Source organism: Glycine max, chromosome 4 (assembly GCF_000004515.6).
Source record: "Glycine max cultivar Williams 82 chromosome 4, Glycine_max_v4.0, whole genome shotgun sequence".
NCBI lineage: Eukaryota > Viridiplantae > Streptophyta > Magnoliopsida > Fabales > Fabaceae > Glycine > Glycine max.
The window spans coordinates 49,570,102-49,584,874 of NC_016091.4; the positions used below are offsets into that span (position 1 = coordinate 49,570,102).

Consider the following 14,773-nt stretch of genomic DNA (forward strand, 5'->3'; position numbering starts at 1 on the left):
ATATATTATATATTTGATGACCTTTATTAGGTTCTTAGTCCTTTGGAAGTAGGGACTCACATAAAATAATTTTCATTGTCTCCCTATTGCTCCTTTCACCATTTAAATGACATGGCACGTTGCCTATTGTTAGTCAACAAATTTTGAGGACCAAAGTATTTTTTTTAAAACTAAAAAGATCATCCAAGCATTTTTTTATGAAAATATATTAAAATACTTTTAATTATTTTCTAAAAACTATCTAATTATCTTAAATTTTCTAGAGATATTTTTAGTTAATTAAGTTTAATATGCATACAACATACACACGCAACTGACGTTATAAATTATGATAAAATTTTCCCAAACAAGTAATGCCCGTAACTATACTTGTTTTGCTTTGGAGAGGAAAACATCGGTATGGAGGAAGATGTATTTCCGCGCAAGATTTAAGTACAAACGCTATTGTAAAAAAAAATTACTACCGAAAATTTTAACATAAAAATAAGTTTTAAAACAAGTATATATACCACTTAACTTCTCAAAGAATTACATCTATGATATTTTACTTTAGCAACAGTGATATAAAAACAAATAAAAGAGGTATTTAATATTACACCAATGTTATTGCAGAACTTTGTGCAGAATTTTATATATGTTGGCCGCAGGCTAAGTTTTCATCTACCTCCCCTGACATTGCCAGGACATGCAGGTGAGAGAGTAATTGAACTGTTTGATAAATCTGTAAATGAGCAGAAACATACTATTGACAAATTTTGTGAATTTACATTTGCCAAAATTTTCTTTCAGAATTCAAAATAACTTCACTATAGGATTAGGATCCAAAGTGGGCGTTGATGTAAACCAAACCCGTTTAAGATGAGGGTGCAACTATCGATCCTATTAATATTGCTATTGGTCCATACCTTAAGTGTGAAAATATCCCTTTGCCCTCAACTTTAAATTTCTCCTCCTCTCCCACTTCTCCTTGCCGTGTCCCCCCACCTTTTCTCCCCCATCTCCTTCTCTCCCAACCATTTGTGACCTCCCTCTTTCAATTCTTTTGGTGTTGAGAAAACAGTATAACAATATATAGATTTTGTTGTTTAATTTTTTTTCACCTCAATAAAATTATGATTCCGTTGTATTGTGGAAAATAAATTTAACAACAAAATCACGATTATATTGTGTTAAGGAGTGCCAGAAAAGCAACAATAGAATCAAAAGTCTATTGTTATGTTTGGGTTGATAAAAATATATAATAAAATCATAATTTTGTTATACATTATATAATAAAATCACGATTTCGTTGTGATAAAGGAGGACACAAAAAAAAAATGATACAACAGAATCATGATTCTTATTCAATAGAATTATAATTTCGCTAAAAGGGCATTTTTGGGATACAAAAAGGGGAGCAACCCCTTAATAGGGACCAAAACCAATTGCAATGGGACCAATAGCAATCCCCTTAAGATTGATTATTTAGGGCAATTGATTCTTACACCTCCATCAATTGCTTCCTGCACTTATTGAAAGTCAGTTGAATTAGAACGTTGCTGCGCTGCTTACGTAAAGGTAGTCCAAATAAACAAAATGCTTTGTCTGGAGTTCAGTTTACCATGGGCCCTGAGCCGAAAAAGTAAACAGTGGGCCCGTCCAACTTCTCTCTTCTTTCATTGAGGAAGTTACATAAAATTACCTTATAGCTTAACCGTGCCTTATGTTTTTATATTTCCGTTCATGTATGACTTCAATTCTCCTAATTTTAATTGTTTACATTTAACCTTTTTAATATTTAAATTAAGTTTCTTATCTCATAATTTATTTTAATAATTAATAAAAATATGATGTATCATTAATTTATATAAACTAATAAAAAAAGAAATGTATAAAATTGGATTTGGCTCATCTAAAGTAACTCAATTTAAGACTTGTTTGAATTATATTCATGGTGAAAAATAATTAATTAAATTTTCATGGTGAAGATAATAATAAAAAATTGCTTCTACTTTTTCATGGTGTCACCATGATTTTGTGAGTTATCTAAACACACTGTTAGACTTTAGAAGATAAAGTAATTTTAATAGTCAATGAAAAATTAATCATTGATATTTTGCATATATACAGAATAAATTATGAATATATTGAAATATCAACTATTGAAATTACTTGCTTTTTTTAAAGAGACATCGTTATAAATTTAAGCAACTGTTATCATGTTAAGGATGCTCAAAGGTGGTTTTCTAAAATTTTGAACCTTCTGTGATTCATTTGTTTTGTTAGTCATTTTTTTGGTGCATATTTTATTAGTCAATTGATTGTTTTTACATTTTTTTTTACATAATTACATCCAGCAACAAAAAATGTTGAGATACCTTAATGTCTCCTTATAAGTGTCTCTTATTAGATTTCTCTAAGCATGCATAAAATTTATGAATCTTTGAATCGAGATCTTTGGGCCAAAAGCCCAAAACATTAGAGATTGTTATTTGATAGAGTATAGAAATTAAACAAACAAACAAATCACACGGAATGAAAGAAAACAAAACAAATCATACATAACGGATTGCGCAGGGGCGAGCAGCAGCGAAGTAACAAATAGCAAGAGCAGAATAGAACTAGCAGAGTTCCGGGGGAAAAGGGCAAGCTGATAATATAATATATCATAAACACATTATAACAATAATAAGCAATATGAATAGAACTAAATGTTGTAAATCAGATGTAATTAAAGGTACATTTTCAGAAAGTAAAAAGTTGTTAATCAGAGATTAGAATTTTTTTTTTGTCTGGAACACGCTTGGTGGTATCAAAAGATTATATTAAAAACTGGTGTAATAGATGATGAATATACGATAATTTACCCTCCTAATTTTCTTAATAGCATTCAGCAGTCATAACTTAGAATTTTACACTAAATTTTTTAAAACACCTACCTCACTTTAGAGAATCCAACTAAACTTATATTTGATCCGCGCCAGATGTTTGAACAAAGGGTCAAAAACTACCAGGTGATGAGCAACTCTTAAATTAAGGCTTAAGTTCATAAATGACAAAAGAAAAACATGAAATGGCACTTAATAGAACGGTTAAAAACTTGAGCATAACATTTAATTGGGGCAACATTTCACTGTTCTAAATTACCATGAACATTTGCAATACAAACAGCAGGAGAAACGTTTTCCCCCATTCATCTTCAACTGGAGGGGCCTTAATCATGATTTAAAACGACAAATATTCCTACAAGGGCTGAGAGACCTAAACACTGAGAGTAGAAAGGCTCTCCCTCAAACATACCACAAGGTCACTTAACCCATGGCATATTTCTGGGTCCAGCTTCTGGCAGTTGACTCGTACTTGTTCCTGTCTGTCTTGTACATGTGGGCAATTTCAGGGACCAAAGGATCGTCAGGATTAGGGTCCGTCAACAGGGAACAAATTGAGAGCAACACCTAAACATGTAAAAGACAAAGTAAACAATGCTTAGTTGCAATTTAACATCTTGTTCTGAATAAGGAGTACTTAAGACTGGTGATGGTTAAAACTCCAACTGCAAGAGCTACATAACTGCCTGACTGCTTGAAAGAATCAGCTATCAAGCTACATATAGTGGTCCCCTTCCATGAGTTACTCAAAATTAACAATATAGTTGCAAACTTCATGCAAATCAGCCATTCATAATTCATTTCAGAGAAATACAATGATTTTAAGTTTGTCTACTAACAATGAAAATGATTTTACACCATCTTTCAATTCTGTGTTAATATATCATAAAAAAATTTGACTACAATACTAAATTCCAAGAGGTCAAACATCTTTTGAGGCAGAGACATATGATTACATAACTTAAAAAACTTATAGCCTTATACATCAAAATTGAATACAAATTATTAGAATCATGAGCCTAATAAAAATATGGGTTAACTAAGTTTTTAGTCACTAAACTTTTTCGAAATTTGATTTAGTCCCTAAACTTTTGTTTGACTGGTTAAGGTCATTTAACTTTTTTCCATTAAGGTTTTTAGTCCCTAAACTTTTGTTTGACTGGTCAATGTCCCTCAACTTTTCTCCATTAAGGTTTTTAGTCCCTAAACTTTTGAAAATTTCAGTTTTTAGTCCTTGAAATGTCATTAAATAAATACAAGCAAAAGTTTTTTTTGAAAAAGTTTAGGGACTAAAAACTTAGTTAACCCTAAAATGTTGTTGGTCATGAAAGCTGTGAAATTGTCACATCTAAGTTTAGATGGTTTACATTGGAGGCATGATTAAAACATAGTTTACGGAATAAAAGCTGATGTAAAATAATCAAGAAACATACCTTTGAAATAGTTAGCGCAGGGCTCCACTGCTCCTTCAATATGTCAAGGCAAATGCTTCCATTGCTATTTATATTTGGGTGAAATACCTTCGTCCTGAATGCAACCTGAAAGACATTCACAATCGATGAGTATACACAAGATCATCAAAGGAATTCTACAGTGTTCATGATGGCATACAATATAGATTGTTTTTATATATACACAGAAGGAAAAATTCTCATTAAATCTTTCAACAATATAAATGCTGGATTTTGTCCTGCTTTTGAAAATTGAGACCAAACATTAAAATTTAATTCTTGTTAAGAAATGAGTGTTTCAAAGAAGAAACATTCACTACTAAAAGGATCTCTTAGAACATAAAACCTCCAAATAATCCAAATAAGTGGGAAAAATGTATCATGACATAATTTTTTTTAAAAAAAAACTGGTACAGAATTAAAGGAAATGTAGAAACATTACAGAAATAGAAACCTCAATAAATACAAACCTTGGGTGGCTTAAAGGGATAATCTGGAGGGAAATGAATAGTGACTAGGAAAACACCTCCAGCATAAGGACTGTCTGGAGGACCCATAATTGTTGCTTGCCAGTGAAACATGTCTTCAGCAACAGGACCTACAACGTTTTGGGAAAAAAAAAAAAAAACAGAACAAATATGGGATAAGCACAAAGTTCTTCTACTACTAAATGACAACACCACATAACTATACTGGACAGATTCCTATTCCTAATAAAATAAATACGCACAGAATAGTTTCTCATGCCTCTCAATCGGTAGGCTTATAGCTTGCCGATATGGACGAGAACACAGTTTTATCCAACTATATTTTATAACTTAAAGAAAAGCAACATGATTAGGAAGCTACGATATAATACAACTCTTCAAAATAAACCAATCCAAATACACATAAGAATTATAACATTAATTGTCTGTCTACCAATAAATAGAGGTCATATGAAAATCTTAAAAGAGATATTAAGTGACTTCGGAGAGAAATTAGTTTCAATCACCCTCCAATAAAGTTACAGAACAGCACAAGCAGAGATCCAAATGAGAAATAAGAGTTATAATAGTGCCGGACATTAATGATCACAGAGATTGTTGGATCACACTAAGATGGTAACAACATTAGAACAACATGTACAAATGCAACACTAATCAGTCCTCAACGGCGGTAATTCGAAATTCTTTATTGCAAGTTTGCTTATGAAACGCACAAGCAAGGTAGCGCGTAACAGAGGCATGATCCTGGCAATAACATTATCATTTATCAAGCAAAAAAAAAAAAAAAAACCATGTAAGGCTTAAATGAAAAGGAAGAATAACACAGAAGTCCACAATAATTTGTTGAGCAATCCACATAAAACCACCCGATCATCATAAGTCCCTCATACATGTACACACATCTTAATTTTTAACACAAAATCAGCACAACCGATTCAGCTTTAGCGTCACCAAGTCATGCTTAGATCACTCTGTTACCCTAAGCGGAAGTATAATCTACGAACGGCTAAAAAATTGTCCGAATTCCCAAAACATAATACACGATCATTCCGCGATAGAAAATCATGGATCGTATAAAGTACTTGCATCAAAACCAAAATCACAAAACAAAATACCGGCGCTGCATGAGGTAGGAGGATCCTTTTGGAGATCCTTGAGTTCCTTCAAGATCCGCTTCGATGCCATGGCTAAAACCTAAAGAAAATCAAAGATCAGATCAGAACCTAAACACAACGCAACGAAACATAAAAGAGATGAATAGATCTCGGTGGATAGGTATGATGATTACCTTGTTTTTTATTATTTGCGTTTGCGAGCGAGAGAGAAAGGTAAAAATGGAATGAGTGTGAGGGATTTAGGGGAAGGGAAAGAGCTTTTTATAAATGTCTCCTTCCTTCTTTCTCTTCTCCCCTCCCTCGTTAATTTTTTCTCGTTGCTATTGTTATTGCTATTATTATTGTTCCTTTTTTCCCCTTAATTTATTAATTAATATATGTATATTACTTTCCCAAATAGAGCGGTTGTGGGTCCCTTACTTGGCGTTTTCTGTACGAAACCCTTTCCTTTTTTCCTACCCAAGGGCCAAGGCCGAGGTCAAAAGGTGGCACCCCAAAAGGAACCATCTTTCTTTCTTTCCGCTTCTATTTTTCTTGCATGGTGAATTTGTTTAAATTTTAAAATAAATATATTTAAAAATATATTTATTTTATTAAAATAAGTTTTTGTTTTAATAAATAAATTTAAATAAACTAATTCAATATCAACTGTCTATGCCTAACCGTGTTCTCATCTTTTTTAACCCATCCATAATTTTTATTATATCATTTAAATATTTTTTATGTAAACTTGTTAACGTATATTGTAGTAACATTGAATATGATAATCTAAATATGCAATTCATTATCATTTTATAATAATTTATGGGTTATATTTCCTAGTAACGTGATGATGTCTTCTTTCTTTAATTCATTTTAGTGACAATTAATTAAAATTATCATATTCATTTATTTGGCACCTTATCTTTATCAATTTATGTTTTCGGTCAACGATAAAAGACGTAATTTTAGTTTTATCATATTCATTTTAAATAATTATAATTATAATATGTTTAATAAATCAAAATTAGATGTTAGAGTGAGAAATATAATTTACAACACTACTATACTAGTACGAACGGTACATAATTATTAAAACATTAAAACTTTCTGCTTGCCCATGCATTATTGAATTTTATTGATAGATGCATGTACCATAAAAAGGTAAGGAATAAAATCATTAGGTAAAAAAAAAGATATTACGTATTCAATATCTATAAATCTAACATAATTTAATACGTTTTTAAGCAATTAAGATTCGCTTTTAATCCGTAAATTCGCTTTAAATATTATTTTCATTTTAATTATTTAAAATAAATAAAATTAGTACAATTTATCCATACATCGTTCTCTACTTTTCATTCTTTTCTTTTCCATATGAAGCATGTGCTCTTAATTTTCTACGCTATCCACGTGTTATCCTGGTCTAGAAACTTCTATTTCAATGCAATTATTATTACAAATCAGTGGATTTTGATATGAAGTAGAAATCATACTGCGGAAGGTAACTGCCACAGATAGAAAGAGTTGGGTAAATTTTTCTTGTGTATTTTACAACAAAAAATTATTTTTAATTATATTTCGTATAAATTATGCATGTAATTAAAAAAGACAAATAATAATTAATGTATTTAGAATATTAGTTAAGAAATTTAAAAAAAAATTATTTAAAATACGAAAAACTATAGTTTTCATAACTTTTTTTACATTTATATTTTAAATAATAAATATTTTTTGATTTTCATTTCTTAATCAATGTAACCAAATATACTCGTTACCAATACCCTAAAAAAAAAAAATCCACACAAGTGAGCACTAGAAATAATGAGCTAGTGCCAGCTGGGTGGGGCCAACACACGGTTGAACGCGGGCGAGTTGGCTCATTGATCTCAACTCATAAGGTAACCACTCCCATCTCAAATTCTCAACGTTTCTTTCTGTTTTGGCAAACACGGTTGAGAATGTCAAGGCGGGTCCAAATCGACGATCCCAAAAACGACGACGACGTTCCCAAAAACGACGACGTTCCAGACGCTGATTCCTCTCAGCTCCGTAAACGGGACTACATTGACGTCCCTTCTCACCCCTACTTGATGAAGCTTTTGAACAAGCAAGGTTAAAATGACTTACTCTTATTCCATTATTAATTTTTAATTTCGTGTCTTTTAATTTAAGCATGCGGTTGCAGTGTCAATATTGCGTTACAATTCTGAATGATGTTTTTGTTTTCAGGGGACCAGATTGTTCTATTTGCGGATAGAGTTTTGAAGTTCACGGGTTCGGGGAAGATGAAATGCCGCATTCTGTTGGTTACGGATTTTGCGATTTACATTGTTGACCCTGAGACTGATTCGCTTAAGCGGAGGATAGCCCTTGCAGCGGTTGAGAAGATTTGTCTGAGTGAACTAAGTGATAACTTTCTTGCAGTTATAATTCCGACAGAGTATGATTTACTTATAGCTAGCGCTAGAAAGAATGAAATCGTCGCTGCCTTTGTTGAAGCTTATGAACTCGAGGTGGTTTCTTCCAATAGGTAATTTGAATTTTCGGCTATTGCAGCGATTCATTGCTTCATCCATTGTCGTATGTGATTGCTTACATGATCTAGCAACGGGGCATGTTTGGATCCTGCACTTCCCCACTTCCAAGTTTTAACACAAAAATGCTCAGACTATGGAGCAAAAACAGTGATGCCTTTCTGTCCTGTATTAAAATTTTTGTAGCGGACTAATGGTTCCCTGAGGATTTCTACAGAATGTGTTTAGAAATGTAGTATATACATGCTAGCAAACAATTGAATTTTTTGGTAACCTTTCATTTTGAAATTCCTGCTTTAAAGGGAGATGTTAATACCCTTTTTTTGGGTACTATTCCTAGTATTCCGTCTTTGTCTATCTCAGGTATGTAGGATTATATCTGGTATGACTCTGGTAGCTGTATAAAAGTATTGATTATGTATGAGAATTATGGTGCATTGCTAATGGAAATTCTGAGTAATTTTGTTATACCATTTTAAAGATATTCCTTGACTCCTATAAAGCATGATCTCATTTCTGAAATTCTAATTCCCGCAAGGTAGGTCCTGATGTACATGAAAATGGCACCTGGGGTATACACACAGTATATACCTGCATGGCAGATGTCTGCAACACCACTGCATTCCCTAATCCCTTGACTCAAGGAATTATAAGATAGTTAGAATTGTAATAACTTAAGCCTTATTGGAACATTATCTGACCCCAAGTTTAAAATTGTTTATACAAGTTTGATTAGTGTTTTCTGCAGTCTTTATAGCAATTTTGCTGCTTAGTATTGTTTTTAACAGTTGTCGTGAAACTTCCTCTTGAATTTAATTTATCACTAAATACATGTTTTGCAATTCCTTGGTAGGTTTGAGTATAATGCAGCATCTGACTTGGTTAAGGAAATTGAATTTGAGGAAGCTGAAGGTGTGTGGCGAATTTTTTTTTCCTTTAGTTTTTTTTAAGGTGGAGTAGGTGCTTGGAAGGGGAATTATCATCTCTGTTACTATTCCATGCTTTCTTATTTCTCTGTTTTGTAGTACTTTCTGCTGTATATTTCTGAATCTTCTCTTATTTTCTCTTTTAATATATTTCAGGGGGCGTCAAAACAAGAATTTTGAGGAAGTGAACTTCTTTTCTATTTTCGTGATAACATCTGTAAACTTGGTAGGAGACCCGTACAGGAAATGATTGTTAATCGATTGTGTAGGAAAGGTTCTTTTGGTACAGTGTTTCCTTTCCAAAGATTAATTACGCTATTATTCTTTTATCAGAAATTTTAGAAGAGCAGAAATATATAGTTTCAATCTGAAACCAGATTCAACTGGATGTATGAAATGGAATTATATCTAATTTTTTAAGCTAACACGATATCATATGTAGCTTGTTTCCTGTCTCTAGTCTTTTAATCTTTAGCCGTTCGTTGCTAAACTTCACGACTTCCCCCAAGTCCATTTACATTCAATACCTTCACCGTCTCCGTTTTGTGTGGACCTTGTTTTTATGATGGTACTATCCCCAACTATGTTGATGTTAAATATACTTTAACTTGCGTCAGCACCCCAATATAGAGGCTCAGTCTCAATTTGCCTCATCTAATCTGAGTTGTTGCAAACTGGATTGATATCATTGAAGTTGTGAACCCAAATGGTGAAATTGTGTGCTAAGTCTTTACAGACGAAACAAAACTATCAATTACATTGCAAATGTTGAAAATGCTTTGCATTTCCCCCTTCAACAAATAGGTGGTACCGTTGGTTTGGATTTTGTGATTTCCAAAAAATTTAACCAAACGAGCTCTAGTGTTGTGAACAAGGCTCATACCTCATGGTTCATCAGCAGGCCCCAAAATTCTGTATCCCTTTCCCCAAATATAGAGGAATTAATAAATTTTCCCTGTGTTTGTTATTATCGAAGTTTACACCAATAGTACATGTATAAGGATTAAGGAAAACTGTGAGCGTTAAAATAAAACAAATCTGGCAGTTGTCTGCAATGTTATTTTTCTTATCCCTTTTAGCAATTTAGACAGAATGGCGGATATTGATTTTTCGAATCATTTATTAAAAATATTAAATTGACAGTATAGTTTTGATTTATCAGAATGTAAATTGGTGAAAATTTAGCTTCATGTTGAGGTGTAACAAGTTCTACCAGATACAGTAATAAAAATAATTCATAAATAAGAACTCCAAATATAAAGAAAAAAAATTATGAAGTATGAAAAGGTGTTTTTTTTATAAAAAAAAATATTGACTAGCGGAACAAATCTTTCATTGACAGAATGGCTAGTTTTAATCGATCAAAGTGGTCTGAGGGAATTACTGAACGTATTAGGTGTCGTATGTGCAGTTCATGACAACACTTGTCGAGGTAGTTTTTAGACTATCGTGTGTCTATACTCCGATATAACTAGTATTTAAATTTTTCAATGTTTGAGAAAGAATGAATAACAATACAATAATCACTTGCAAAGGGACCCAATTACTCAGCACCAATTTGTTTTTACTAACTTCCAAGGACCATAAGTCCATTAGATTGATATCATTTCTCCTGTTATGAATATGATCGAATTGATTACATCTTAACAACTATTGAGCAGAACAAAAGAATCTCATTGTTGAACAGAGGTAGAAGGTATGTCAACTGCACGAGGGGTGGGTGTAGAAGCTTCTGATCTAGACTCGGTGGATGGTAGATTTGGCGTATTTACACGACGAATCTCCTCTATCATTCTCACCACATCAGGCATCTTTGGTCTCTGATCCGGTATTCTTGCAGCACAAGCCATCCCTATTTGTAGCATCCCCACCATTTCTTCCTCTATGTTTGGATACCTCAGCAGCTGTACATCAAACACTTCTGCAGTCCACTCCTCTCTAACCACAGAATTCACCCATCTAACTAAGTGGACAACCTGCTCACCTTCTGTGTTGTTTATGGGGGATTTCCCAGTCAGAAGCTCAAGTAGCAGCACCCCGAAGCTGTACACATCAGATGCATGAGTTGCTTTGCGTGTGTCTGTTACTTCTGGTGCACGGTATCCGGTTGCTCTCATTGCTGGCATGGGTATTGGACTCATCAATGTTGCCAAGCCAATATCAGATATGCATCCATATCCTTGTGAGTTGAAGAAGATGTTTGAGGCCTTTAGGTTTCCATGAACGAGTTTCCCTCCATGTTGAGCGTGGATGCAAGCAATGCCTCTGGCTGCACCAATTGCAATTCTCAAGCGGCTATCCCAGTCTAAAGAACTTCTGCCTTCCCCTCCTTTGCCTGCATAATGCAACATGCTCACATTAGCCATTTCCAGAAAATTATATATGTGAAGAAAGCCTCCTCATTGGATCCAATTAACTTAGTTAGCATAACTTATAAGAAAGATGCATTAGGAAAACAAATGAATATTAACCAAAATCAACTTATGTGACAGACTGAATTGCTTCCCTGACTTGTGCACTGTTTGGGCAAACTTCTTATAAAAGGAAAATAAGAAGGTAAAATGAATAGAGCTTTTTGTGTAAGCTAAGTTGATTTTAACTTATCAAGAAGTTTGATGCATTTCCAGTTTGTAAGCCTGCCTGTTGAGAAAAATGAGAGAAGCTGAAGATAATTTAATTAGGTAAGAGAAAAGGTTGAACATACCATGTAACAAAGCAGAAACACTGCCTTGTTGATAGTAATCATATACTATGAGTTTCTCCTCCTTTGAATAATAATATGCCCTCACTGCATCCACATTTTCGTGCTTAATTTTCCCCACCACCTCCATCTGCTGTTCAAAATCTCGTTTTCCGACTGTGACCTCCTTCAACCTCTTCACCACTACAGTGGTTGCATCCTCTAGAGCAGCCTTATATGTCATGCCAAAGGTACCCTTTCCAAGAATTTCAGCAGAAGCTCTCAACAAATCCTCTAGATCAAATGCAAGATTGCAACCCTCAAAGAAGACAATTTTGTTGTTTTTGTCTTGACTTCCAGAAGATTCTGTTTTCAGAGTGGCATGTTTTTTCTGGGATTTCACTGCTTGCACATTAACACCTGCATTCTGATAGCAGCAGACAATCATGAAAACTGCAATCAAGACAAACCCCAGCACACAAGCACCAATGATGATACCCAACAATGCAGGTTCACTGAGTCCTTTTGATTTCTTTGCCGGATAGGCAGCTGGTGGCTCCATAGGAAAAGCTGGAGGGAGTGCATGTGCTGATGTAAGATTGTTACCGGCAAAGGCCGAACTAGGAAATCTAAGAAGGGAATTAGGCACAACCCCACTAAGGTTATTATTGGCTAGATTCAGCTCCCGCAGGCTACGAATATTGAGATCAGGAATCTGACCCGAAAGGGAGTTGTTGGCAAGGACTAATGAGGTGAGATGAGTCAGATTTGAAATTGAAAAGGGGATGCTCCCATTGAAAGAATTGTTGGACAAATTGACAACACTAAGGTTATTCCAAACTGAAAAATCCAATGGCAACGACCCAGAAAACTTGTTGGATTGGAGATAGAGGCTGGTCAAGTTTTTCAGCTCAGAGAAACCATCAGGGAAAGGGCCACTTATACCATTTGATCTAAGACTAACAACCTCAAGCGCCGAGAGGCGACTGAGGGTGTTGGGAGAGATTGGACCACTCAACCCAGCTCCAGGCAATCGAAGTTCTATGACTCGGGACTCGTCAGAGTTGCAAATCACTCCTCTCCAGCTTTGGCAAACAGAAGTGTTCTCATCCCAGTTGACATGAGGAGAGTGACTCATGTTGTCAAGGAAATCAAGCAAAGCTTGTTTATCTTCCACTGGTTCAGCCACAACACTAACCAACAACACTGCTTCCATCACCAAGGCTGCTGAAAAAATGAACAAGAGGGGCAGCTTCTTGTCCATTTTCCGGCTCCAACAGAGAAGATCAACAGTTCACCACAACTTGGATGTAAAATAATGTCTCTACTCAAGATATTGTTCACCTTTACAAGAAACCAAAGTTTAGAAATAACGAAGGATTAATTAGACAATTAATAAACAGGAGTGTTTTCGTTACATACGCAAACCTGAACCAAAGACAATTGTGTATGGGGCTTGTTTGTATGTGTACCGTGTGCATTTTACTAAGATTATACTAAGTGTCTGTTGAGTCAAAATTAGCAGCTCGTGTTTGACCTTGAAATTAACCTTGTTAACATGTTTTTTGGTTCATCTACTCAATTGGTTTTCCTTAATGACTAGTATAACAAAAACGATGCAAACCTAAACTTGGAAGCTAAAAGTCAGTTAAATAGGCAGCCAATAATAAAATGCTGGTGACCAAGACTTTTTTGACAGCAGACAAATACACCATTATATGGAACCAATCAGAAACATGAATAGCAGAAATATTTTCTATCTGTATAGTGTATGCACAATAAAAGCATTAAAAATATTAAAATTTTGGGTTTGTTCTTTGCTTTCATTTTGGAACTAATCCAAGTGAACACAGATAAAAAGCTAAAAGGCAGAGAGCACTTGACAGTTGACACACTTAGCATAAAGAGAAAAAAAATGGAATACTTACAACTCACTTCTTGATCCCAAAATTCAGCAAACTAGTTAAGACAAAGAGAACAGTGTCCTCCAAAAACATGGTACGAATCTTCAAGAACAAAGAAAGAGTGATGAATTTGGGGGGTTAGCTAGAAAAGCATGAAGTAGGTCCAGGACCATGTCAGACACATGTCCATCTTGTTTCAGAAGCAGTTAGAGGAAGGAAATCTAAACTGGGGTCTTTGCAATGATGGTGTATTGGTAGTGATAGAAGATGAGCTGTATTTGCTTGTGAGAACAGCAGTGCCACATGCAATTGAAGTAAGAGAAACTCATTCTGTAATCATTTAGAAGCCAAAGGTTAGATATTATTTTATGCCGTACAATTAGGAGGGTGCATATGCAAGAGTGCGTTTTAGAGTAATGAAACAACTATTTGGGTGACCAATTTTAGTAACTTATCTCCTTTTAACTACTATTTTTTTATTAGTAAGACTCAAATGCGAGATTTTAAATCAAATTTAATACTATTTGAACCAATAATTTATTGGCGTAATGAAGATTTACATGTGTATTATATTTTTATATACACGCTTATATATGCATTGTTATATATTAATTTTTATATGAATTGTAATGAAACAACTATGCACACTAACTCTCACGGATAACCTTCCTAGGGTAAAATAAGGGGAATACCTGCTGGCGTAACGCATTTTACGTACGGATATTGCTAGAATCAATTATAGGATTGTTTGTTAGAAACAATGCAAATTTCAAAGGCAAGGATAAAAAAAATGTTAGTCACTGATTTCTGAAAAATTCCAATTACC

At 34.1% G+C, this 14,773-nt stretch overlaps 3 protein-coding genes across 3 annotated transcripts; 1 reads left to right on the forward strand and 2 right to left on the reverse strand.

Moving 5' to 3' along the window:
- Nucleotides 1-2,769: 2,769 nt before the first annotated feature.
- LOC100499824 (ubiquitin-conjugating enzyme E2) lies at nucleotides 2,770-6,289 on the reverse strand. Its single transcript, NM_001249583.2, has 5 exons — nucleotides 6,095-6,289; nucleotides 5,922-6,000; nucleotides 4,789-4,916; nucleotides 4,301-4,405; nucleotides 2,770-3,434 (listed from the first exon to the last, which is right to left on the reverse strand). Exons 2-5 carry the CDS (start codon nucleotides 5,989-5,991, stop codon nucleotides 3,291-3,293), a joined length of 447 nt encoding a protein of 148 aa, NP_001236512.1. The 5' UTR covers nucleotides 5,992-6,000; nucleotides 6,095-6,289; the 3' UTR covers nucleotides 2,770-3,290.
- A 1,467-nt stretch (nucleotides 6,290-7,756) lies between these two features.
- Nucleotides 7,757-9,814, forward strand: LOC100812525 (myosin IC heavy chain). The gene is made up of 4 exons (XM_003522502.5): nucleotides 7,757-8,015; nucleotides 8,133-8,433; nucleotides 9,291-9,349; nucleotides 9,520-9,814. Exons 1-4 carry the CDS (start codon nucleotides 7,862-7,864, stop codon nucleotides 9,549-9,551), a joined length of 546 nt encoding a protein of 181 aa, XP_003522550.1. The 5' UTR covers nucleotides 7,757-7,861; the 3' UTR covers nucleotides 9,552-9,814.
- A 1,042-nt stretch (nucleotides 9,815-10,856) lies between these two features.
- Nucleotides 10,857-14,377, reverse strand: LOC100813065 (probable inactive receptor kinase At4g23740). Its single transcript, XM_003522503.5, has 3 exons — nucleotides 13,972-14,377; nucleotides 12,068-13,387; nucleotides 10,857-11,698 (listed from the first exon to the last, which is right to left on the reverse strand). Exons 2-3 carry the CDS (start codon nucleotides 13,305-13,307, stop codon nucleotides 11,037-11,039), a joined length of 1,902 nt encoding a protein of 633 aa, XP_003522551.1. The 5' UTR covers nucleotides 13,308-13,387; nucleotides 13,972-14,377; the 3' UTR covers nucleotides 10,857-11,036.
- Between the last annotated feature and the right edge of the window lie 396 nt (nucleotides 14,378-14,773).

Excerpts from the sequence above, each read along its gene's own strand:
- LOC100813065 (XM_003522503.5), bottom strand. The coding sequence starts at position 13,307 with ATGGACAAGAAGCTGCCCCTCTTGTTCATTTTTTCAGCAGCCTTGGTG. Across the intron at positions 11,699-12,067 it reads TGTTTCTGCTTTGTTACATG|GCAAAGGAGGGGAAGGCAGA; the intron begins GTATGTTCAACC and ends TGCATTATGCAG.
- LOC100812525 (XM_003522502.5), top strand. The coding sequence starts at position 7,862 with ATGTCAAGGCGGGTCCAAATCGACGATCCCAAAAACGACGACGACGTT. Across the intron at positions 8,016-8,132 it reads GAAGCTTTTGAACAAGCAAG|GGGACCAGATTGTTCTATTT; the intron begins GTTAAAATGACT and ends TTTTGTTTTCAG. Across the intron at positions 8,434-9,290 it reads GAGGTGGTTTCTTCCAATAG|GTTTGAGTATAATGCAGCAT; the intron begins GTAATTTGAATT and ends ATTCCTTGGTAG.
- LOC100499824 (NM_001249583.2), bottom strand. The coding sequence starts at position 5,991 with ATGGCATCGAAGCGGATCTTGAAGGAACTCAAGGATCTCCAAAAGGAT. Across the intron at positions 4,406-4,788 it reads ATCCCTTTAAGCCACCCAAG|GTTGCATTCAGGACGAAGGT; the intron begins GTTTGTATTTAT and ends AATGTCTTTCAG. Across the intron at positions 3,435-4,300 it reads CTGCGCTAACTATTTCAAAG|GTGTTGCTCTCAATTTGTTC; the intron begins GTATGTTTCTTG and ends TTACATGTTTAG.